The sequence below is a fragment of the Sander lucioperca genome, chromosome 7 (genome assembly GCF_008315115.2).
Source record: "Sander lucioperca isolate FBNREF2018 chromosome 7, SLUC_FBN_1.2, whole genome shotgun sequence".
NCBI lineage: Eukaryota > Metazoa > Chordata > Actinopteri > Perciformes > Percidae > Sander > Sander lucioperca.
Genome location: NC_050179.1, coordinates 39,091,722 through 39,116,052, shown reverse-complemented (window position 1 = coordinate 39,116,052; position 24,331 = coordinate 39,091,722). Strand labels below are relative to the sequence as shown.

Sequence of the window (24,331 nt, the reverse complement as noted above, 5' to 3'; positions counted from 1 at the left end):
CAAAGCCCAAGATGAGACCACAACTCAAAGATAGTCAGTTTCCTGTCACAGAGGAGAGAATAAACTAGAAGATATTCACATTTAACAAGCTGGAATCACACAAGTTTTACTTTTTTTTTTAAATGACTCAAAATAGCTGGCATTTAATTTAATAGTTGACAACTAATCAATTCATCTTTGCAGCTCTACTCTCTTTGACCCGTTTGACTGATGCTTTTTCAAAGAGTGATACTGGAATATTTAGCTTAAAGTTGCTGATTGCTGGCATTTTGTGCAATGTTCACTACCCTTATGTTTGATTATTATAATGTATAAAACACCTAAATGCAAGAGGAGCAGACAACTGACTAATAACCAGACTTTTTTCTTCATAGACTAATGGATTTAGTTTGTTTCTGACCTTTTTTTACTCGTCTTTTTTTCGATTTCTAAAAAAAAAAAGGTAATTCAGGTGAAAACAAGGAGCAAAAACCTTCTCATCATAGAACGTATCAGATTCATGTGTGAAACTGGCCGTATACTTGCAGAGAACAGGACAGAAATCTTAGGTTTAGAAGCGCTGCTGTAGAGGGAGAGTTTGAGTTTACCCAGCAGCCAGCGGTGCCTAACGTCTCCGTTGCCCTTTGTTCCACCTGCTGCTACGTTGACGTGCAGTCTCTGCCTCGGAGTGTGACCAGGCGGCAGCACTGGCCGCTGCTGGACATCTTCAGAGACACACTTAGCCAGAGCTGTCCCTGTAGTGACAACTCACCGACGGGACAGCCCACTGCAGTAAGTCATCACGGAGTAGAATCCCTGGAGAATGTAGGAGCACAGAGCCCAGTGGTGTAGTGACTAGTGACTGTAATGATGGTAGAAACCTAGAACAGTAGTGAACAGTTTGTTTGTGTATGGCTTCATGTATGCAAGGTTTCCAAACTCTCTTCTCTCCAGCAGATTTCACTGATTCTCAGCTTCCATTTGAGAGCAGTAACTGGAAATCTGCTGCTGTAGTGTTTGGTCAAACTGAAGATCTGCATACATAAAGGCTATATCAGCTGCGTAGGACGGCTGATTTAACCCACCAGTCCTATATAGTCTATAGTGGAATGTGTCACATAACTGACAGTTCTGAGCACCGTCCAGCAGTCAGTCCTGAGAGCCACAAACTTAGCAGAAAAAAAAGAGCTTTCAAGTTTGAACTAGCAAGTTAACTAGCAGCCTATTTGTCTTTCAACATGCAACAAAACTTTTATTTTTAAAATTTTATAATATTGTTTTTAACTGTTTAAAGCTATAGTTTCTGTTTTATACATATCTGTCTCCCCCATGAGGAATTCTAAGTAATGACAACAAAACTGTCAGCATGTCCACATGACACAAGCCTTCCGTACGGTGGCCGAGACGGTTCAACACAAATACAAAAGCTACAACACAAACACAAAAGCTACAACACAAACACAAAAGCTACAACACAAACACAAAAGCTACAACACAAACACAAAAGCTACAACACAAACACAAAAGCTACAACACAAATACAAAAGCTACAACACAAACACAAAAGCTACAACACAAACACAAAAGCTACAACACAACTGTTCTATATCTATGAACTTACCTTTCTTTCTGAAACGGACCCCATCCGCCAGCTCCGTTTGTTTGTGTTGTAGCGTTTGTGTTTGTGTTGTAGCTTTTGTGTTTGTGTTGAACCGTCTCTGCCACCATACTTCGGTGATCACGCACCACAAGCTAGGACTTTGAACCTTATATGGTCTCAAAGGACATGTCATCGTCATAATGTTATTATTAGTTAGTATAGCAGTTATAAAGGAGAAAAGGTTAATAGGGGACACTCTCTGAAACTTCACATTGACATACATTTAGGAGTGTGTCCACTTACTGTAGCATTGTTGACCTCGAGGATCACCTTCCAGTCGGTTGTTCTTTAGCCGTTTGCTCTGTTTTCTACAAATGTGGCCACTGAAGCAGAATAGAAGAGAACAAAAAGCTGAACACTGCCTGTTCTATGAGCAGAAGATAATTAATTTCTGTGATTGTTTAATCTGAAGCACCCTGAGTCTGCAGAAGCTGTCGCTGTGATCCAGTTGAACCTAATCAACAGATTTCCATAAGGATTGTTGTCGACAGCGTGCGATATGTGACTGATCAGCAAAGCGGAAGAATCCAGAGTCATACACAGTGAAACTAGTTAATAGAGACGACGTGTGTGAACTGTGTGAACCAGCCAGCTGGGTTGTTACGTGACTCTCTGAAGCTGCAGCCAGTATTAGCCTGCTAGTTGTCAGTCTGTTGCAGCCTGTGGCCTGGATCCAGAATAGAAGTGAAGCCTTCAGTTTTCTGTTTATGTCAAGTAGTCTCCAGGATTTGTAATAATGAAAAACATAATGGAATTACAGGTTAAACCAGCTCTCCCTACGGTCCAATCCAGAATCATATATTTTCTGTATTTGTGAGTTTTGCAACATTGTTGCATTTTACATTTGGTTTGCATTCACACTGCACTTTGTCAAACACCAAACATTGTAAACACACGTCATACGGTGAAAACGGTCGCTGTCTATTGGACAAAATATCTGAGGGAAAATCGTTGACACTTCTGGTCTGAGAAATCATGGAGCAACACCACATTTATGACGTCTGGTTCTGCTTTAGTGTTTCTAATATTTTAAAAGAAGGCGAACAATGTGAGCAGCTGACAGACAGCGAGTGAAGGAGAGGGCGGGCCCTGATGAGAGACAGATGATGATGTATGTTGATGCATAATTGATGTTGTTCTTTCTCCAAAGAATTTTTTGTATTTTCAACTTCTACATCCATGATTTTCAACTGCAGAGTAACGTCAGACTGTGCCTGCCTGTTTACACTGACAGGCACATGCCCAGTGTGTGTGAATGGTCATGTGATATGCCTTGTCAGACGTGTTAATATGGACAGAGATTAGTTCTGCTACTGGAGCTAAAACTCCTGTGTGGGCGAAGATAGTTTGTCTCAAAATGCCACTTAAAAATGAAAACATAGTAGTGTAGCCTGCGCTATAAGTGGAGATGTTGCACAGAAGTACTGAGCGATGGATAATCAGTTGTTTGTTCCAGCATATAAATTTCAACGACAAATTTCCTCAAACAACCTTTTCTTTACCATCTGGAACACACTATTGTGTGATAGGTGCATCAGTCATCAGAATGTGTCCAACTCTACTTCATCAAACTTTTCTGTCTATATCAGTAGTGGAATGTAACGGAGTATATTTACTCCAGTACTGTACTTAAAATGTTGAGGTACTTGTACTTTACTTGAGTCTTTTCTTTTCATGCCACTTTTTACTTCTACCCCGCTACATTTCAGAGAGAAATATTGTACTTTTTACTCCACTACATTCATCTGTTACAGCTTTAGTTACTTTATACATTAAGATTACTGCACACAAAATACATGTAGTTTATACAATCTGGTGTTTTATTCTAAAGTAAACTAGTCAACAATATAACGGCTACAAGTCCAGCTGAGACACTTTCTAAAATGGGAGGATGTTTCTGCATTGAGTACTTTTACTTTTAATAGTTTAAGTACATTTTCCTGATGATACTTTTACTAACATTTTCACTAACGAGTAACATTTTCAATGCAAGACCTTTACTTGTAACAGAGTTTTTGTACTGTGTGGTATTAGAACTGGATCTGAATACTTCTTCCGCTACTGGTCTATATCCAACTCCTCTTTCATCGGCCCGACCTGTAAAACAGTGCTGTTGTCTTGTAGAACATGCTCCGCCGCCATGACGAGCTAGAGAATGGAACAGCGTGGTCCAATTCATCTGAGTCTTCTGATGACTCCTCCAGTCCTCGGCTTTCTGTCGGAGGGCTACGCAACTCTACACATCCAAAGGTAACGCACAACAGACACTAAACCTTATTTATGGTCTGCAGTCTTGTGCTGATGATTCTGTCTTGCTCTCTGTCTGTTTATGACTGTGTTATCGTCTTTTTGTTTTTTCACTTTTAACAAAGAAATGACATTTCCTCAAGCTTTTATCTCTCCCTGTTTATAAGTGCAAACAGTCACGGTTCACAGTTAGGGGACTTTTGCTCGGAAGGCCTCTCTGGAGTGCTTCCTCTCAGGCCGCATTCTTTTAATCTTTTGCCAGCAGGCTGCCTTGGACCTTTCTATTTCTTTGACTTTTGTGTTCCCTTTCAAAGAGCACCTTCATAATTTGTTTAAACGTCCGAGCACTCCGGACCTTTTCTCTTCTAACAACTGAAGTTATTGACTATGTTGTTACTGTGTCTCGCTCTCTAGGCAGTGGTGGTGACACCAGACATCCAGCCGGCTGTAAGCGGAAGTTCCTCCCCACAGCCCGACGTCTCATTTTGCCCCAGAGACTCCTCCTCCTTAACTCCAAACTCCCACTACAGAGTCAGCACTGTCAGTGAGGCTCCCAACGCATCCACACACCAAGCACAGAGCAACAGGTAGTGTTTGATTTTGGTTTCTGTGCTTTTTCTTTTCGGTGGAATTCATTCTAATTCTACTTTACAGTCTCATAGGTTAAAGGTCCCATTTTGTAAAAAGTGAGATTTCCATGACTTCTTTGATTATAAAGCAGGTGGAGGTGCTATATAAATACTGTGAAAGTATCAAAACACTCTCAGAGAAAATACACACAGCCCATATTCAGAAACTGTGCCTTTTTAAACGAGCCATCAGGACTTCTGTATGCTGTGATGGTACAACTAGACTGTGCTGTATATAGGTAGAAAGTGGCACTACAGTGCCGTTACAGTGTTTCCGGGTGCAATAACGGAGCAGAGACTCAGACCCACAAAAACGTTGACCAATCAGAGCAGACTGGGCTTTTTTAGGAGGGTGGCTTAAAGAGACAGCGTTTCAGACAGAGGGTGAATACAGGTATATTCAGACAAACAAAAGAATAATTATGTTTTTTTGAACATTAAAGCATGTAAACAGGTTCTAGTAGAAACCCAAAATACAAGTATGAACCTGAAAATTAGCATGATATCGGACCTTTAAAAAATAATAATTGTTGACTGATTATTTGTTACATTTGCCCATAAGCACAGGGATGCGTCTGCATGCCGGTGCTCTGTCAATAATAAAAATGAACTGATTTACAGGGAAGAGAAGAAGGAGACAGTCAGTGTTAAGACCAAACCTGACAGCAAGGAAGAGGACGCAGCAGTGCCTGCGGTGGTGACCAACAGCCATGCCTCGCGCAGCTACTTACGCTCTCTGAGCCACATCAGCGAAGGCAGTGCTGATGGCGTCATGATGACGGACAGGTCCGCCGAGTCCGGAGAGGTCATGTCTTTGGCCTCTGGGCTCTCCATCACCGACATTGAAATGGAGATGCTCAGCAGAACTCCTGAGCCGCCCGGCTCTGTCGCCGCAGACACGCATTCGTTGCCAACCAGGCTCGGCTTCGTAGAGGAAAACCCAACAGGCGACGATGTCACAGATCAACGTCAACACAGGAAGCAACGGGACACATCCAGCCCTGTCCGAACATCCTCCTCCCCCAGGACCGAAGCAGTGGACCCTAACACTCCGTCACAAATGAACACACAGCGAGAGTGCAACACACACCCAGAGAGCGGGGATGAGACGTATGTAGCCCGGCGCGTGTCGGTGGAGGAGGAGGAGATGCCAGATCGTGTGTCCGGAGAGGGAGGTGTTCTGGTGGACAGCGGGCTAGAAGACTCCCTGGCGGCGGTCGTTTCCTCTCTGGATGATTACAGAGGACAGTTCCCCGAGTTACAACTACTGGAACAAGAGCTGAAGCTGCTGCAGGTTACACTCAAGGTAAAGATGGAGCATGCGTGAGTAGAGTTGGGTCGATTTCTGGTTTTATCAGTCCAGTGTATGAGGCAAAACCGGTTCGATTTTATGCTAACCAATTAAACCGGCATTTGTCACTTTCACACCTTCTGACAAATTAAAAATATTATTGGCAGGGTTTCCCACCGGGCCTAAGTTTCCCACCACCAGGACTAAGCCACTGGGAATTATTTTTTAAACTACAGTTATAGTGGGGCGGCTCAGTTGGAAACTTAGACGTAGTCATATTTATAAATCTCCAGTTAGCTTAATTCAATTCAATTTTATTTATAGTATCAAATCATAACAAGAGTTATCTCAGGACACTTTACAGATAGAGTAGGTCTAGACCACACTCTATAATTGAGCAAGCATTTAGTGCTACAGTGGCGAGGAAAAACTTTTTTTAGGAAAAAACCTCGGACAGACAGATATTATATCGTCTTACATTTTGGATATTGTAATATCGGCATATGAAATAAGTGTTGTCTTTCCATGTTTTTTCAGGCTACATAACAGTAAAGTGATGTAATTTTCTAAACTTACCAGACTGTTCTAGCTGTTTTATTATTTGCCTTTACCCACTGAGTCATTCTATCAACATTATTGGTGATTATTTATCAAATCTCTCACTGTGTTAATATTTTGTGAAAGCACCAATAGTCAAACCCTACAATAACGCCTCAACATTGACATCGATGTATTTGGTCAAAAATATTGTGATATTTGATTTTCTCCATATTGCCCAGCTCTATGGCTGCATAAACAAATGGCTCCTGTGCAACGTTAGTAAACTACTTTTGCTATGTTGCTGTAGCTTAGCTTGCTACATTTACTTACTAAAATGAAATTTTGTAATTTTGCTTTTTGAGTGGGTGCGTCTTTCATCCTCAGAGGGTGATCACAGAGATGCAGAGATCAGGTGGGTGGGATATCCAGGTCTCTCCAATCACATGAAGACAGCAGCCAGATTATTCTAATCTCATTCAAACTCAATCAAAGGAAATGACTATTGAAGTTTATTTAGGGCTTTGGCAGATGAACTATTACAGTAGTTGATTCTGGAAGTAATGAATGCGTGGATCAGAGTTTCCGCAGCAGACAAGGTGAGTGATGGGCAGAGACGGGCAATGTGTTTAAGGTGGAGGAAGGCAGTTCTGGTGATTTGGTTGCTAAGAGGTTCAAAAGTGAGGTTGCTGTCGAAAATGTTGCGGTCATAAGTAATTATAGCCCGATTTATATTATCATCCAACATTATCACAGACATATCAGTATCAGTAAAACACAGTACTGAAATGTTTATTTTTATGCTGTCAAATGTCAGGCTTACTTCATATCTTGGTCACAATTCTTTAAAGAACAAATTTAAGGTGGAACCAGGTTTGTGTAAGTCTGTGTATGCTCTTTGTGCATCTATGCATCTAAAGACATACCTGTGTGTGTGTGTGTGTGTGTGTGTGTGTGTGCAGGGCGGCAGGCACAGCCGCTCACCCAGCATGGCCAGCCTTACCGTGGAAACAGCGCTGGGCAGCTTCGACTTCCTCAACGTGTCGGACTGGGAGGAGGAAGAGGAGGAGAAGGGCGACCAGAGGAGTAGAAACATCAGGTTAGTGCTGACACAGGATGAAATCATTCGGAAAGATGCGCGTTCACAGCTTTCCTTAATAGACCGCAAGGTCAATCACAGATTTACTGATTCTGAAATGGAGAATATGCATTGTTCATACTTTACACAGAGTGAGCAGCAGCTTCTCATGGAAGTTTGATGAAGTGAAACACATTATTTATAAGAAACACGGCCGCTGTGATGAAAGCGAGAGAAAGCGTGGCAGACGATTGCGGACTGACTGAATGTGTAAGTAGCCTAAAAATAGACATTATGTGACCGTGGCTCTGAACTGTAACCGTCATAATTCTTACATTCAAGGAGTTAGGCTACTAATCATTTGCACACATTAACAGTTGTAAATTTTGGATTAAAAGTGAGCAGAATGGTTTCAGTTAAGAGCAGTGGTTCGTAAATATATATTTTTAGACATCATTCAGTCCGTTCGCTATTGTCTGCTACGCAATTTCTCACTGTTTTATTATAGCGAGTTTGCTTCTTCCTAAATATGCTTTGCTTCCTCATATATATAGACATAGAAAAGAAAGACGCCAAAAAATTGGACTCTCAAAATGTAGAAACTATGAAGATAACGAAGTGATAAACTCAATGCACACTGTAAACATGACTGTAACAGAGTATATTCATCTGTTATTTCTCCCAAGGCAAAATATAAGGTCAAAAACCATTGAGGTGTCCTCTCCCTGTTGTTACATGAATGTACAGTAGCCTACAATATATAGTTATGTTAATTTGGGAGGATTATACAATTAGGATAGCTTTTTATAATTGTACAATCCTCTCAAATTCTTGTTCCAGTTTACTGGACAGAACACACATTGTGTACTAAGAATGGCAGATAAAAAGCACATGGGAGAGTAATTTACATGATCCTTTTATTGTTAAAAAGTAGAAGAATTAATAAATAATCTAAAAAGATGTATTGGTCTCTGACCAGTCAGCCATTGTTAGAACCACTATAGAAACACACATGTAGTATAGTACTTTATATACTGCCCTTCATCACTGACTTCATTTAAAACGCTATCAGCCTTTTCTAATTATCTCAACAACTGCTAGAATATATTAATCAAACTTCTAACAACAATATGAACAGCATGTCTTCATACAGCAATATAACAGTAACAATGACTATCACATGAATAATTATAAATAAAGAATGGTCACAACCTTAAATATTAGCAGTATTTAACTGAACAATAAAACCGCAACATGTACATGTGTTATTTTAATGCAGGTTGATAATAATAAGGTAAAAGCACTGCTGAGTGAACAGAAAAGGCTCCAGGATTAATACATCCTGGCTGTTAGCCTGGTCAGGAGCAGGCTGGCTGCACAGAATAAATCTCCATGGTAACGTAGGTGCTTCTGCTTTTGTGAAACCGAGTCAAGGCTTAAGTCACCCAGGATAACTGGGAAATCCTGGCTTAATCCACTATCTAGGTTTTGTGAAATAGCCCTCTGGTCTAGCTCCTGTTGTTGAAGAATCTCATTGTTGTGGAAGTATCTTGCTGCCATCTAGTGGAGTTGTGTTGGAGCATCACTAGACCACAGACGGCCTGCTCTGTGGAAGAAACTGGTCTTTGCAGCTGTGAGCCCGCTGGGAAACAAACCCTGGTGCTCCCATAACTCCAAATGACAAACACTGAAATATGACTTCATGGGGATTTATTTTCCTAGCTTGATGTCTCAAACTGCTTTTGTTCATAACAGAGGTTGCCCAATTTTTTTCAGATGAAGGGCCAAGATGTATCTGGATGGAAGGCCACGGGCCAAAAATAAATGTTGATGTTGAAGAATACCGTAATTCTTCGTAGATAAAAACGTACCTACTGTATGTAATTGAATAGGGAGGTTTACCAGCACTGTGCTTTACATTGCCGTAAAACTCAGATTAAGTACTTTTTAGCTGCACAAACTGTATGAGAATAAGCATGAGCATGTCAAATGGCATGGCGGGCCAAAACAAATGGAGCCAACGGGCCCCAAATGGGGCAGACTTGGTTTATAGTATCATATCTCAGCTAGTGTCAGCAGGTTGAAGTGGTCACAATATGGGATGCACTTATCCCACTGTTTTTCTCCCTGTGTAGGTGCTGATACCTGCAGCTGCTCTTTGTTTCTCTACACCTCACTGTGTGAAATTAGGTTTTTAAAGTGTGGTCTGCCATCCCCCAGGGGTCCGTGGTACTCTGCCAGGGAGTCTGTAAAAGGTTTTTAGATTCATTCATTTTAAGTTATCATGTTACAGAAAAAAAGATTTTTCAAAAGGCTTCATTGTTCAATATTTAAATTTTTAAATCTATATCAAATAATGATCTACATCACGTTCTAATCTAGCAAATCTATAAATCTTAGAATCTGCAAATATGTTTGATACATGTCTAAAACCGTTGTAATACATTTCTCTTGTGTTGTCCTTTCACATCAGTAAGACTATAGAACTGTAAAGAAATGGGCCCAGTATTTTCTCTATCTTGTAAGGGGTCCTTGGCTGAAAAAAGATTGAGAACCTCTGCTTTATGACACCAACGAAGAACCATGCATTGATTCTGCATTAGTCACTCATGCCTGATCTATTAAACAATGTGACTGATACAGATACTGATCCAGTTCATTGGATCATTTCATCACCGGTAGTAATTTCATTTGACCATTTTGATGGTTGATTTATCAGTTCAAACACAAAGCAGCCTATTTGCAGAAGTAAAAAAAATATTTGAAATGCACACACTTTCTAAACATGACTATGGTCAAATATTCAATATTATCTAGTAGGGCTGGGCCGATCTGCTTTTGTCCTGATTTGATTCTTTCATGATACATGGGTGCTGATTGGATTTGTATTGTGATTTTCATTTATTATGATTCTAGAAGTATTGCGATTCGATAGTGTTGAGTATTGGGATTTTCTTTTCCTTCTTTAACAGAAACAGCAGTTGAATAAAACACTTCTAGAGACAATATATCATGAGACATTTCTAAAAACTGATAGTTTCCTTTTACTTTGTAAAGAAGAACATAACATGGATTTTCAGCTTTCTCTCTGTTCTGCTGGAAACTGATATGATGTAGTCGCCGTCAGCGGTACCATAGCAACAGAAAACATTTAGCTCAGTCATTGGTCAAAATAAATAAATAATTAAAAAAAAAAAGATAGATATATATATATATATATATATATATATAGATAGATAGATAGATAGATATATATATATATATATATATATATATATATATATATATATATATATATATAGATATAGATATAGATATAGATATAGATATAGATATAGATATAGATATATATATATATATATATAGAGATATATATATATATATATATATATATATATATATATAGATAGATAGATAGATAGATAGATAGATAGATAGATAGTCAGTCCCCAAACTAGAACCGGAGGGTTTGTGTTTATGTATTCAAAAACAAAATGAGGGACAAATTTAAAATAAATATTGTCTTTATTAAAACAACATTTGGTCCTCATAAAGTCTTTTTCCAAAAGATGAGTCTTGAAAAGGGGGTGTTGTCTTATATTGGGGTCAATACGGTATATTCACTCTTTTGTACCACTGTAACACTTCTATATATTGCTTATTGATTATGTGTTGCCTGTTTTATTTTGTGTCTGTATTTGGCTGTTTTCCCACTGAGGGACCCAAAAGAACTAATAAAGTGAAGTGAAGTGACCCCTGACACTAACAGTGTTGATGGAAGCCTCCCATAACTCTGTGGACGTCATTAAAGACTGCTCTTGTGTCTCTGTAGGTCTCTGCAGGACAGAGGCTGGGATAGCCCCTCCACCCCCCTCACCACAGGCTGCACCACTTTAGACTGCTCCCTGGTGGTCCACCTGAAGAACTGCAGCACGCAGCTGTTGGTAGGACACCCGAAACGCTGTCCTCGAATCATTTCCCACACTCACATAGATGCATGATGTGACACTGTTAGGTTCCAGCTGAGCAGAGATGCTTGCTATGCCAATCTATCTTGGACATAAGCAGCACCTTATAGATGAACACGGGACTAAAGTCATTTTATTTAGCATCTACACAATTTCAATTTGAAGTTCGGTCCTAAAGAAGCAGGTTGAAGAGGCTGTAGTAGTTGAATAAATACTTGTTATGGCTGTTTTTATAATACTTAAAGTATTGAAGTAAAAGTATTATTTTTTAATTCTACAAGTACATAGTAAATCTGGATTATCTAGCATGATTGTTTGAAGTATTAGTAGTGGTTGGCATTACTTTTCAAAAGAAAGTGAATGTCTTTGTAACCAGTGGAAATGAACAAATCAAAGTAATACATCCTTTAAAAAGTAGCAGAAGCAGTTCTAGTTGTTAGTGTTATTATGTGATATTATGGTAGTCACAGTTTCTCTATTTCGCTTATTAAAAAGTCGTAGTTGTAATACAACATGAAGCAGTCATAATTGTGGTGATAGATAGTAGGGGTGTCAATTTTCGAAATGAGCTTCCGATTTTCATTTTGGATCGGAATCAAATGCAGGATCGGCGACTCCCCAGTATTTTCTTCTTTCTCCAGCCCTTCCTACTTGCGTATGTCCGAAGAAAGGAAAAAAACAGACGTAGCATAGCTTACCGGCTGGTAGCATGCAGCTAAAGAAACAGGGTAATATTAGCTTAGTGGTAGCCTGCAGCTGCACTTTTCCAGACACCATGGCTACTGCCGGAGTCAGAGATAACGGAGAAACAACAGAACTGGAAAATCCTCCTGCTTCTCTGAAGTCTCCGTGTGGCAACATTTTGCTATTGAAACAAACGACCAAGATAAAGCATGTGGACTCTGACGGGACTTCATAGTGCATCCGTGTGCAACTTATTAATCTAATGGTGCATTCAGTTGCACCTCGTAAACTCTGAGAAACTCAAACTGTTGTTGCAAAGTACCCTTCTGCCATCAGTTGCTCTTATTGTGTCATTGCCGTCGCCATTGGAAAAAAAGAAGTTTAAATAAAAAATGTAGTCGAATTGTCGTATTGTATTAACTTCCGTATAAACTGAGGGAAGTGGTGAGGTTTTGCAGTAACGGCGGGTTGGGTCTAACTGTCTGCTGATCCATTGCCGCTGGGTCTAACTGTTCCTCCCCCTCACTCCCCTCGGGTCTGGTGAACATTTTTCGAGCTGCGTCGGACGGCTCTCCTCCAGCGAGCTGCGACACAATTTATGGCCCCACTGACGTGTGTTGCCATCATGACCACTATGGCCATTTTGTTTTGTACTAATCAAATGACCACAGCAAATCCATTTTATTTCTATGGATACAACCATGGCGCTGTCCGTGGTGCTGAACTAGCAGACGGATTTGTAAATCGCCTACTGGTTGTAACACTAAATGATGAAGCAGTGAAGGTATATTTTCTGTGGAACAACAATCAAAGATCGGTCAGTTCTCTGATAAACATAGCATATAATCACCAAAATTGCATTATATCCATCTTGTTAGAGGTTGGCTGCAGAGAAGCAGATTAGTGTTTAGTTTTAAGTAAAGATTTACTGTTGTGTCAAAGCTGTTTAGCAGATGTTTTGTGTAAAGTGATATATGACATTATGTGTGCAGTGTCTGGGTATGTTTGGTCCGCTGCGGTGCAGAGAGATGTACGCCTTGGACCGACTGCTGCGAGAGGCTCGAGTCCTCGAGATCATTCGACGCATCGCCAAGGACAACCCGAGACGCATCAGACAGCCTGTTGTAGGTAAGCTGTGGTATCTGGGCCTCTACTCTGGGTTTGTCTCAATATTTCATTCAGCCATCACTGTCATAAAAGCCAGCTGGCCTTGTTTGTGGTAGTGGACAGTATGGATACTGAACCAGCCCTTTGTAAATGACGGGTCGCTAGACACGGTGCTCTCACTGACCAAGGTGCACTAATGAACTAACCAACTTTTTTTTCTTATTTGCATATTACCATTTTAAATGGTAATATGCAAATAAGATTAAAAGAATAAATCGTTATGCAAGTACTTTTACTTTCAATACTTAAAGTACATTTAAAATCAGGTACTTTTTACTTTTACTTAAGTAGGGTTAGGGTCATTGTGGTACTTCTACTTTTACTAAAGTAAATATGTCTCTGGTTATTTGTACTTTTACTTAAGTACTGAGATTCAGTACTTCCTCCACCACTGCCCAGTGGTACCTTTTTTCAGTACTTTCCATCTGTAATAGCAAAAAAAAAAATTCATTACTTAGAACATTTTATTATTTACAGTATTTAGAAGATTTTACACACCACACAAAATAAAACCCCTCCCTCTCCCCTCCCAAACCCATCCTTACAACCTATTAAATAAAATAATTGTTAATTTCTTACACTGTACTGTAACATTTATTCTTGTATTTGTATCTTATTTCTTTTAATTGCTCTTTAATGTTTTATGTAAAGCACTTTGAATTGCCTTGTTGCTGAAATGTGCTATAGAAATAAAGTTTCCTTGCCCTGTCCTGTCCCCAGGGCATAGAGAACGCCGCTGTGCCTGTCTGTCTCAGAGGAAGTGTAACCACTCCGCGACTGCTTTTGGCTCGCCGTTATATCATATTGCAGCAAACGCTGTCTGCGTGGAGTTTTAAAAAGTGTAACCACACTTCCAAACGCTTTATCGGCATTACTGTCACTCACTGTGGGGATGTAGTCTCTCTCCATCTGCACCACAACTCTCGCTCTGAGCTCCTCTCTCTGTTAAACATGGAGTGGACAGAGAAGCTAGCACTCTCAGCTACCGAAATTTGATTTAACGCGAATTGATCCTCAGTAGTACCGACGTTATTCGGTCGGTTTGGCTCCCAACCCTAGTGCATGCAAGGGAAGCTTGACGAAAAAGGCACCGTGACTTACACAGTGCGTGTTGCTTCCTATTTAATAAGATGAGCCTGGTAGAAAGTTGGCTAACTTTCATTTAAGTGATACATGTAACATACCTTATTATCATACCATCATTATACCTTATCATAAATTAATATCGGCCCTGTTCATCACTGCTGAACATGGGCTTTTAGATCCAACACATTCAACTACAAGGCCTTGCACACATCTGCCAGAAGAAGAAAACATACCTCCACCAAGCCTGCACAATCTTCTAAATGTGTTATTTAACATTATTTAAGAAACTTTTTTGTAATTTTTGACTGTGTTTTTTGACCTGAGTCCTGGGAATAGTCAGGCTTTGTAAGTTACAGCTATTTAAAAATGTATCATGTTGCTGTTGCACCACTTAAAATCGTAACGCTACCAATTTTACAGGATCACTCAGAGTTGATGTGTGCACACTCATGGCAATTTATATGTTAAATACATAGTCCACAAGAATTACAGTAAAACAGTATGGATGTTCCATAATAATATGGAACATCAAAAAAGCAGCGGAAGAATGATAATAATTATTATATCCATGCAAATACAATTTACAGTTGACAAATTTGGTTAAGATTGGATTACACTTATAGAAGGGTTTTGCACAACATTTAAAGGGCAAAAATGAGTGTGGCCTATGTGGATAGATACAGTATGTGTTGGAAACCTGGAAAAAACCAACAGAGCGTCTATGCCTGAAGGTTTCAGTATGCTTTAACCAGAGTTTCTGAAACCTTCTGAGATTATTACCTCACATAAGGTCAAGAGTGAACCTCCATGCTCAAAACTAAAGAAACAACGTAAACTTCAGCAAGCTTGATCCAGAAATGAAAGACTAACCTCCTCTGTCCTATCTTCCTCCGTCACAGTGATACCACAGCTGGGCCTGTGCTCGGGGGCCGTGTCACTATGGCAACAATGTGTGGGGCAGGGCAGTGTGTATAGCATCTCTGCCAACAGCTTCCGGGTTACGCTGTCTACAGTCTACTCCAGAACACTTCCTGAGAGGGCCAGCAACATGGCCGACACAGGTACACAGACGTGTGTGTGTGTGTGTGTGTGTGTGTGTGTGTGTGTGTGGCATGTTAACACGTGTGTGTGTGTGTGTGTGTGGCATGTTAACACGTGTGTGTGTGTGTGTGTGTGTGTGTGTCCAGTGTTCCAGTGTCTGGTTGAGCGAGTGCTGGATCAGAAGTTACCACGGCGCAACAGAGACGGAGTGATGGTGACGCTGTTCCAGCTGTGGAGCTACCTGGAGGCCAACAGCATCAGTGACATGGAAACACACATCACTGAGCTGGCAGAAGAAGGTATCTCACACACACACACTCAGGCTACATCTACACTACTACGTTTTCAGTTTAAAGCAGCGTTTTGATCTCCGTCAACACAAGAGTTTTAGCTCTGTAGCAACAATAATTTCTATTCTTATCAACACGGGTGGGTGGTGATGGCGCAAGGGATCTGACACATTCATTTGGTGTGGGAGATCTGGGTTCGATTCCCACTGTGATACATCAACCAATGTGTCCCTTAGCAATGTGCAGTGCAGTGGCGTGCGGCCTCTGACATATATAGCAATTGTAAGTCGCTTTGGATAAAAGCGTCAGCTAAATGACATGTAATGTAATGTAATGTAAAAACATCTCATTGTGACCTGTATCACATGACCATTCACATACACTGGGCATGTGCATGCTGGTGTAAACAGGAAGCAGATTGTCTGATGTTACTCTGCGGTTGAAAATCATGAACAACGATGGCGAAAAGTAAGAGCAGGGATTTGTTTGCTTGGACCGACGATGTGGTGGAACTGTAAGGTCAACCAATGACCAGGGTTATCTGACCCGTGTTCAACCCTTCTTTTGTCAATTCAAACCAAGCCAGTACACACGAGTTGATCCCTGGTCATGACAATTCAGATACGACCTCCCACAACATGGGAGCAAAGCATAGTACCAATAACCTTAAATGCTAGAAATGGGAGGGGCAGTTACACGTCATATTCAGTGAACTTGTCACATACTCCAGTCCAGCTGTACACCGAGAGAGAGAGAGAGAGAGAGAGAGAGAGAGAGAGATTGATTTATGATTGTTTCACAAGGAAAGGCTACTCTCGATTTATTTCTCTTTGTTGGATGGCATTAAAAGTAAAGTTGGGCTTTGCTGTCGGCTTCCCAACTCATTTTCAAAAAGACAGAGAGAAAAAGAGAGAGATTAGCGTGAGCCAGCGGCCACACTGAACTGCAGGATGCAAACCTGTGTCTCGGGCTAGAGATAGAGAGCGCGGCAGTGCTGTTGATGAGAGAATTAAATAAAAGTACTTTTCATACTTTTATGTTGTGTATGTCTAATGCTGGGTGTTTTTTTTTTTTTAAGATTATTTTTTGGGCATTTTCAGCCCATTTTTTTAAGACATGAAAGGGGAGAGAGAAGGGGGGAATGACATGCAGCAAAGGGCCGCAGGTCGGAGTCGAACCCGGCCTGCTGCGTCGAGGAGTAAACCTCTATATATGGGCGCCCTCTCTACCAACTGAGCTATCCGGGCGCCCTAAGGCCAGTTACACACTGGATGCGTCGCGCGAGCGTGTCAGCCGCGTGGCGTGTCCGTTTTTATTTCGGCTCCCATATTAACAGGTCAGAGCTTACACACTGCCTGCGTGAGACGCGAGCCTGCTAGGAATAGAACTGACGCCTATTTTTCACGCGAGACGCGAGCGTGTTGGAAGCGTTTCCATGCAAAATAGAATAGGAAAAGATGTTTATATGTCATTTAGACACAAATGCATATTAATAAATGACATCTTGATGTTTGAAAGTCTCTAGGTTTTGACATCAATGTAGATATAAATGTAATAAAAAATTTCAGAGAAAAGATTTTCAAATATAGCACCTGTCACATATTTTGCAGTCAATACTGCCGAAGTTGTCTTACTTTAATCAGATCAGTAGCTATATATTTATTTCAAGTTTAACAACTCTCTCCCCATACGTGGAACAAGCCTATATATAAAGGGTAGAATAGGATAAAATAACAACGTAGTGTGTGTTCTGAGTGACGGTCCAGCTACACTAAGTTGTTATAAACAGACAGCCCACTTACCCATTTTTCAGAGTTTGAATGTGTCGGCGCTATGTCCCGAGATCAGCCCTCCCTGTACCTAGCAGCAGGAGCAGCGCTGCGTCAGACACGCTTCTGGTGTGTAGGACACAGAAAAATCCACGCAGCCGCCACACTTCTGAGACGCAACAGAAACGCCACGCTCGCGCGACGCATCCAGTGTGTAACCGGCTTAACACTGTTTTCTCACACACACTCACTCACACACACACACACACACACACACACACACACACTCACTCACTCACTCACTCACTCACTCACTCACTCACTCACTCACTCACTCACTCACTCACTCACTCACTCACTCACTCACTCACTCACTCACTCACTCACACACACACACACACACACAGAGCTAAATGAAAAAGCTTCTGATCGGTGACAGTAATCAGTGATATCGTCCCTCCTGCAGTGTGGTTGGTGCAGAGCCTGGCGTCGTGTGAGCAGGATGTGATTGTCCACGCTCTGCGGCGTCCTGCAGAGTGCAGCCTGAGAAGAGAAGGACTTCACGCTGTGGCCAAACTACTGAAAGACCCACGAGGCAAAGTGTCGGCCTCTGCCAGCTCTGTGCTGAGGAGCCTGACGGCCCAGCCCCGACAGAGAGAGCAGGTGAGAGCACACACCCACATCTTATTTAGAAATTAGTCTCCCATTGCCAGACCTTCCTCCACAGCGCTGCGGAGGAGGGTCTGGCTAGTCCACACAGCATTCCGGGATGGGAGAAAAACATGCTCTGGTTTATTGGCATTTCTTTAAACCAATCACAATCGTCTTGGACGGCGCTGAGCGCCGGATGGAGCCACGGTGCCTCTGCTAAATAGTCTCAGGAAGGAACTTGTTTTGGTGGAACATGTGGACGCTCAAAAGTTGTTTTATGCCTACCGTACACTAGAAGACTTTGAACAGACTTTGTAAAGACTAAAGTCTGACACCATCTCGCTTCAGAAGGGTTGAAAATCTACAACTTTCCCTCTTTAGCGTTTAGCTTAGTGAGGATCCATAGTAGAGTTTAGATTCTCGGGCCGTTATTTTCCGCCACATCCTGCCCGGGCCGGACCCTTGATCAAGCAATTTTTTTTTTTATCCATTACCTTATTATCCTATTTGGGTGGGGAGATAGCTATGCCATAATCAGAAATATAATAAATATATATATATAGGCTATATAAAAGTAACAAATGTGTACAAAAGTTAGGCTGCAGTTACAAAATGCAGCACTTCATGCGCGGAGTCTCCTCCTCTCGCACGCATCACACCGGGAGCTTGAAGATGTAAAGAAAAAAAGAAAAACAGGAGAATTAACTTTGAGCAAGTGTGGAGGAAAGTCGGAGGTATGGAAGCAGTTTAAACAAGTCGTGGGCAGTGACAACAATATGTTGTTCATCATTGTTTCTTTTTTTTTTTTACGTTTCTTCATTCAGATCCACTTGCGATCCGTTCCATTCTAAACAAACAGCGCAGTTTACAGGCTTCGTCCTTGTTGTATTATTCTAAACAGATTTCTGCAGTTCAAACAACTCTGAATTGTAGTTGAGAACGTCAGTTATAACGGCCCACGTATTAAAAAATTGTCGGGTTTAAATCGGGCTCGGGCTCATAATTACAGTTAATGTGTCGGGCCGGGCCGGGCTCGGACACAACGTGCTCGGGCTCGGGCAGGTTCGGGCTTGATTTTTTGGGCCGATCTAAGCTCTAATCCATAGCAACCATAAACAACACTGGCTCTAGCCTGCTGCTTCCTGTTTGGTGCTGGAGGGAGAGCACCCATTGGTTGTTAAAGGTCCCATGGCATGAAATGTTCACTTAATGAGGTTTTTTAACATTAATATGAGTTCTCCCAGCCTGCCTATGGTCCCCAGTGGCTGGAAATGGTGATAGGTGTAAACCGAGCCCTGGGTATCCTGCTCTGCCTTTGAGAAAATGAAAGCTCAGATGGGCCGATCTGAAATCTTCTCCTTATGAGGTCATAAGGGGAAAGGTTACCTCCCCTTTCTCTGCTTTGCCCACCCAGAGAATTTGGCCCACCCATGAGAAAGAGAGAGACATCATGGCTTTATAGGAAATGAAACCGTTCCACAGCTGCTGCATTGACCACTCAGGCTTTATCCGGAGATAAAACAGCGCTGTGGAGATATGTCTGGCAATGCAAGACTAACAAATAACTAAAGGAGATGAAATAAGAGCAGGAATGTCTGTAATAATACATATTGATGAATTCAGGGGTGTTTTATGAAACTAAAAATAATTTTATTGTCAGGCACAGAGCTCCAGACAGCCGGGGATATAAGAGCAGGCGGCACCGGAACAAAAACACAGACACATCACGGACAGTAAATGATAACAACATCCAAAACACACGATTCACTCTCAGTGGTCTCTGTGACACTTAGTGCAGCCCATGACGATTGTGATTGGTTTAAAGAAATGCCAGTAAACCAGAGCACGCTTTTCTCCCATCCAGAAGTGCTGTGTGGACTAGTCAGACCTAGCCTCCACAGCGCTGTGGAATAAGGTCTGGCAATGTGAGACTAGTGAGTACGTAACAACATGTACTGCAGAAGTCAACACTGTGTACATTGTCTTCCTCAGGCTTTGGTCAGCTGTTTGGAGCTGCTGGAAGATGAGAATGTGGACACCAGAGTCTGTGGCTGCAAGGCCTTAGCTTGTCTCAAGGTACAAACACATGCACAGTCTGTGCTCTCATCCACAGCTGTCAAAAGACTACACATTCAGCGCTCATAAAATCTTGTCTGTACTGTATAATAATGTAGTATGTCCTAATTAGAGCTGCAAGGATTAATCAATTAGTTGTCAACTATTAAAAAATCACTTAACTGTCAGAATGTATTACATACATTTGACAGGGTTTCCACGGGGTCTAATAAAGTCGAATAAAGTCTAAAATTTCAAAATCTAAATGTTAGGCCTTAAAAAGTCTTAAAGTCGCTGAAGTGTTGTGTTCTAGTTCTTAAATTATTTTAAACAGGTCTTAATTTTCCTACATCTATGTAACGCTACCTCTAATGCTCTTTGAAATGTTTGGTCATGTGTTTTGAAATGTCATCCAAATATAATTTGCTGTATATTTACAGATTATTATTTCTCTGTCGCGTTTATTCAATTTTAATACGTTTATTAACTTTGCATGTTCTTTTGTGATTCTGCATTTCATTGTCCTTTGATGTTGTGATAAAGGTCTTAAATTTCATTCATAAAGGTCTTAAAAAGTCTTACATTTGACTTGTTGAAACCTGCAGGAACCCTGATTTAAATGACTTAAGACATATTTCTATTTGAAGTAAATAACCTCTCTGTTATTGCAGTTTATTTGTTCATGGTAGAGCCGCAAAGATTACTGGATTAGTTGTCAACTATTAAAAATCGCATCGCAATATTTTGATAATCGAATAATCGGTTTGAGTTATTCTTTAAGAAAAAAAAGTCACACTTCTCTGATGTCAGCTTGTTAAATGTGAATATGTTCTAGTTTCTTCTCTCCTCTGGGACAGTCAACTGAATATCTTTGAGTTGTGGACTTTGGGAAACTCTGATCCACATTTTAGAGACCAAACAACTAATCCATTCATCCAGAAAATAATCCACAGATGATTGCCATTGAAAATAATTGATTGTTGCAGCCCTAGTCCTTATCATGCTGACCACTGTATTCCATCTGTTGTCATTCCAGGCCAAAGAAAGTATTGACCAGTTAGTGTATCTGTGTCGGACAGACAAGGATGAAGTCCGCGATGCTGCCAAACAAGCGCTGCTGGTGCTCGGTAATAAGAATCATCATTTTAGTTAGAATGACAGCTAAACAATACATTTTCTGGATAAAATAAGACTCATGTTGAGAAATAATTTGACATTGGTTGGATGTGCAATTACTTGCTGTTTCTTAAATATTTACTCTATGCTAAATTGCTTCTCTGTATTTTTTTTTCATCCATTCATTTTTTTTTTTATTCCATTCTTTCATATATTTGTGACATTAGACAATATTTAAGGCAGAAATAAGACATGTACATCTTGCTTGTTTTCTGCCATTTAACTTTGTCCAACACAAATGTCTGTTGAGAGGATGATTGCATTCATTCATTTGTCCATTCTTTCATTCCACTATTTTTTTTTTGTCCTTTAATTCACTGTGTGGCACAGGAGAGGAGGGGAAGATGGCGCACAGGCACGTGGAGACGTCTCAGGACAGCATACCGAGACTCTTCGCTCCAGGAAGCATGGCCAGCACAGCTTTCTAACACACACACACACACACACACACACACACACACACACACACACACACACACACACACACACACACACAGACACACTGGGTGGGAACAAAACCAGAACAACACAATATGAATGTTGTGTTTTGGCAGTGCTTTAACACTATGTCAGAATGAGAATATACAGCAGGTTGTTTCTTCTATTGCCACTAAAACATACAAAGACAAATATAGGGCATGGTATACAGTATATACACTGTCGGAGAGGTTGCAATAATACTCAGATTAAAGGGTAATTTCATTTTTTCCTCAATCTGGACCCTATTTTCCTATATTTTTGTGTGTAAGTGACTGATGGGAACAACAATCTTTGAAACTGGTCCAGTATTAAGCGTGAATGCTACTGAAATGCTTAGATTATTATTTTAAGTGTCTGACAACATTATGGAAAGGATCCCTACAGAGATAGACCTCTTTAAGACCTTTCTGTTTAACCAGAAACAGCTCTGAAGTCGCTAGCACTAAACCCACCAAACTCCATTTAAAAAAACAATACTTTTAGCGTGTATAGAGCCAACATATTTTCACATGTAAATTGGTAAACTATGTTTTTATTTCAACCAAAACTAGAGGTGTGATGGTTGGAAAAGTGGAAAGACAACCCAAAACAGCTTTTCATAGTTTTATTTTGTTTCTGTTGACTTTGAATGAAGTGTATTTTACGATGCTAAAATTACTGTTTATTTACATGGAGTCTGGTGGCGTTAGGGAACGCAATTTCGCGATGTTTTTATGTTTAAAAAAGGATCTTACTCTTTAACATAAAGGTCGACCTCCTTAGAAATCCTTTCCATAATGTTGTCAGACACTTAGAATATTAATCTGAGTCTGTCAGCGGCAAAACAAGCACTTTTGTGAAGGTAAATACAAGCTGAACAATTGTCCTATTAACTTACATTGTAGCTTGTTTCTCCGCTGCTGACTGCAGCGATCTCTCTTAATACTGGACCAATGTCAAAGATTGTTGTTCCCATCAGTCACTTAGACACAAAAACATAGGAACATAGGGTCCTATATTTTTGTGTTCCAGGTTGAAAAAAAATGGTAGTTACCCTTTAAGGAAAGAAACTCTACTTAACACTGGGCAAACGTTTACAGTCAGTAAGCTACAAACACACCAGTGTACGTTTCCTCATCCTGTGCTAACTACTCAGTCGGACTGTAAAGATGCCGGGCAGAATGTACAATGTGAGCAGGCTTGAATGGAAGGATGGATAAAGGGAGGAGTAAAAGGATGAAATGGACACTGAGGCAAGAAGATGTGGAGCAGGACATGAAGGAACATGTCGGCCCTGAGTCATATTGAAGTCAAATAACTGGCCAAGCTCCTTGCCATCGCAGTCATTCCTCCATGGCCCAGACGCAAGTCCATTGTTTTGAAGTTATTTAGCAAAAGTCTAGAAAGCTATTTAAAGTCACTTTGTTAGATAATTCACATGTTCATATCCCACGAAGTGCCCAAAATGTTGAGTTTCTTGTGTTTTTGATATGTTTTATTACTTTGACTCTCTGTGGTTTTGACAGGTTACATGGGGAACCAGTAGGCATACATAGAGTAAATAGCCAAGTCCACAGTATAATGCTTCCCCTACCATTACATAAAACTACTTTTCTTAATAGATACTGCTGTCTCTAGTTTAGACTAAACAGTCCTCCAGATGGACGGATGCCTGTGAACTGCACGTTTCCTCATACAATTCTGCCTTTACTATAGCCATTGGCTCTACTCATGCTTGTTGATTGAAATTGTTGCCAGATGGCTGTGGTTTCTTGCACCAAGGCGGTAGTCAAGATAAGTTGAAACTAGTCCGAGCCCGAGTGGTTTTGTAGCCGAGTCCAAGTTAAACCAAAGACAAAGACCGAGACAAAAACTGAAACCGTGCCCATTCAATATCTTTCATACTGTTGTTTAGGTATAACGTTGCACACTTTCAGACTCTCGAAGGCATTCATGGCGTTGCACTTGTTTGTTAACACAAAAAGTGACAGATAGTTGTGTGAAGAATGGAAAAAGGAGAGTTCGACAGAAACGTCCAAACACACCTGGCCAATCACTGCGCGGGGTGGGCATGATTGTCAGGTTGTCAGTTCCAGAAATGTACAAAAACTGTTGGATGCAAACAGCTAAATCAAGAGCTAAAAGAAGAGATAAACTGTTGCATGACAGTGGGCATCAAATTATTGATTTAGAGGTTGACATTGAGTATGTTTACATGCACACTAAAATATTCCACTATTATTCCGAATATGATAATATTCTGGATTTAATACAGGTCATGTAAACAGCACATACCCAATATTGTCTCAATCAGGGTTTTTTAGGTTTGCGACAGTTTACGGCCTCTTGCCTGTTTGTGGCTAATGGTCAGCTCTATGGTTGTTGAACCCAAACCAAGCAGCCAACAGTTTGCAGGGCTGCAGTAGAGATGCATGGCCAAAAGAAAAAGCCCACATCTCTGGTCAGTAGGAGAAACACAGCTACTTGAAAACGTTATGAAAGACTTTGGTAGCAACAGGTTTTTGGATATGCAAAAACATTGCAACGCTGGTGTTTTCAGGAAG

General features: G+C 40.8%; 1 protein-coding gene across 3 annotated transcripts in view; it reads left to right on the top strand.

The window, feature by feature from the left end:
* Positions 1–22,168, top strand: part of ripor1 (RHO family interacting cell polarization regulator 1) — a 76,408-nt gene extending 54,240 nt beyond the window's left edge. For 2 of the 3 annotated variants that reach the window (XM_036003212.1, XM_036003211.1), the window contains exons 13-25: positions 655–771; positions 3,764–3,889; positions 4,301–4,473; positions 5,137–5,821; positions 7,306–7,442; positions 11,254–11,365; positions 13,066–13,201; positions 15,226–15,387; positions 15,514–15,666; positions 17,893–18,089; positions 20,070–20,153; positions 21,169–21,259; positions 21,639–22,167. In XM_036003212.1, coding sequence (XP_035859105.1) covers positions 655–771; positions 3,764–3,889; positions 4,301–4,473; positions 5,137–5,821; positions 7,306–7,442; positions 11,254–11,365; positions 13,066–13,201; positions 15,226–15,387; positions 15,514–15,666; positions 17,893–18,089; positions 20,070–20,153; positions 21,169–21,259; positions 21,639–21,736 — 2,271 coding nt within the window. In that variant the 3' untranslated portion in view covers positions 21,737–22,167. Of the gene's footprint in view, positions 1–654; positions 772–3,763; positions 3,890–4,300; positions 4,474–5,136; positions 5,822–7,305; positions 7,443–11,253; positions 11,366–13,065; positions 13,202–15,225; positions 15,388–15,513; positions 15,667–17,892; positions 18,090–20,069; positions 20,154–21,168; positions 21,260–21,638 lie in introns of all 3 variants that reach the window. The other variant, XM_036003210.1, reaches the window with a different exon arrangement.
* The last annotated feature ends 2,163 nt before the right edge of the window (positions 22,169–24,331 follow it).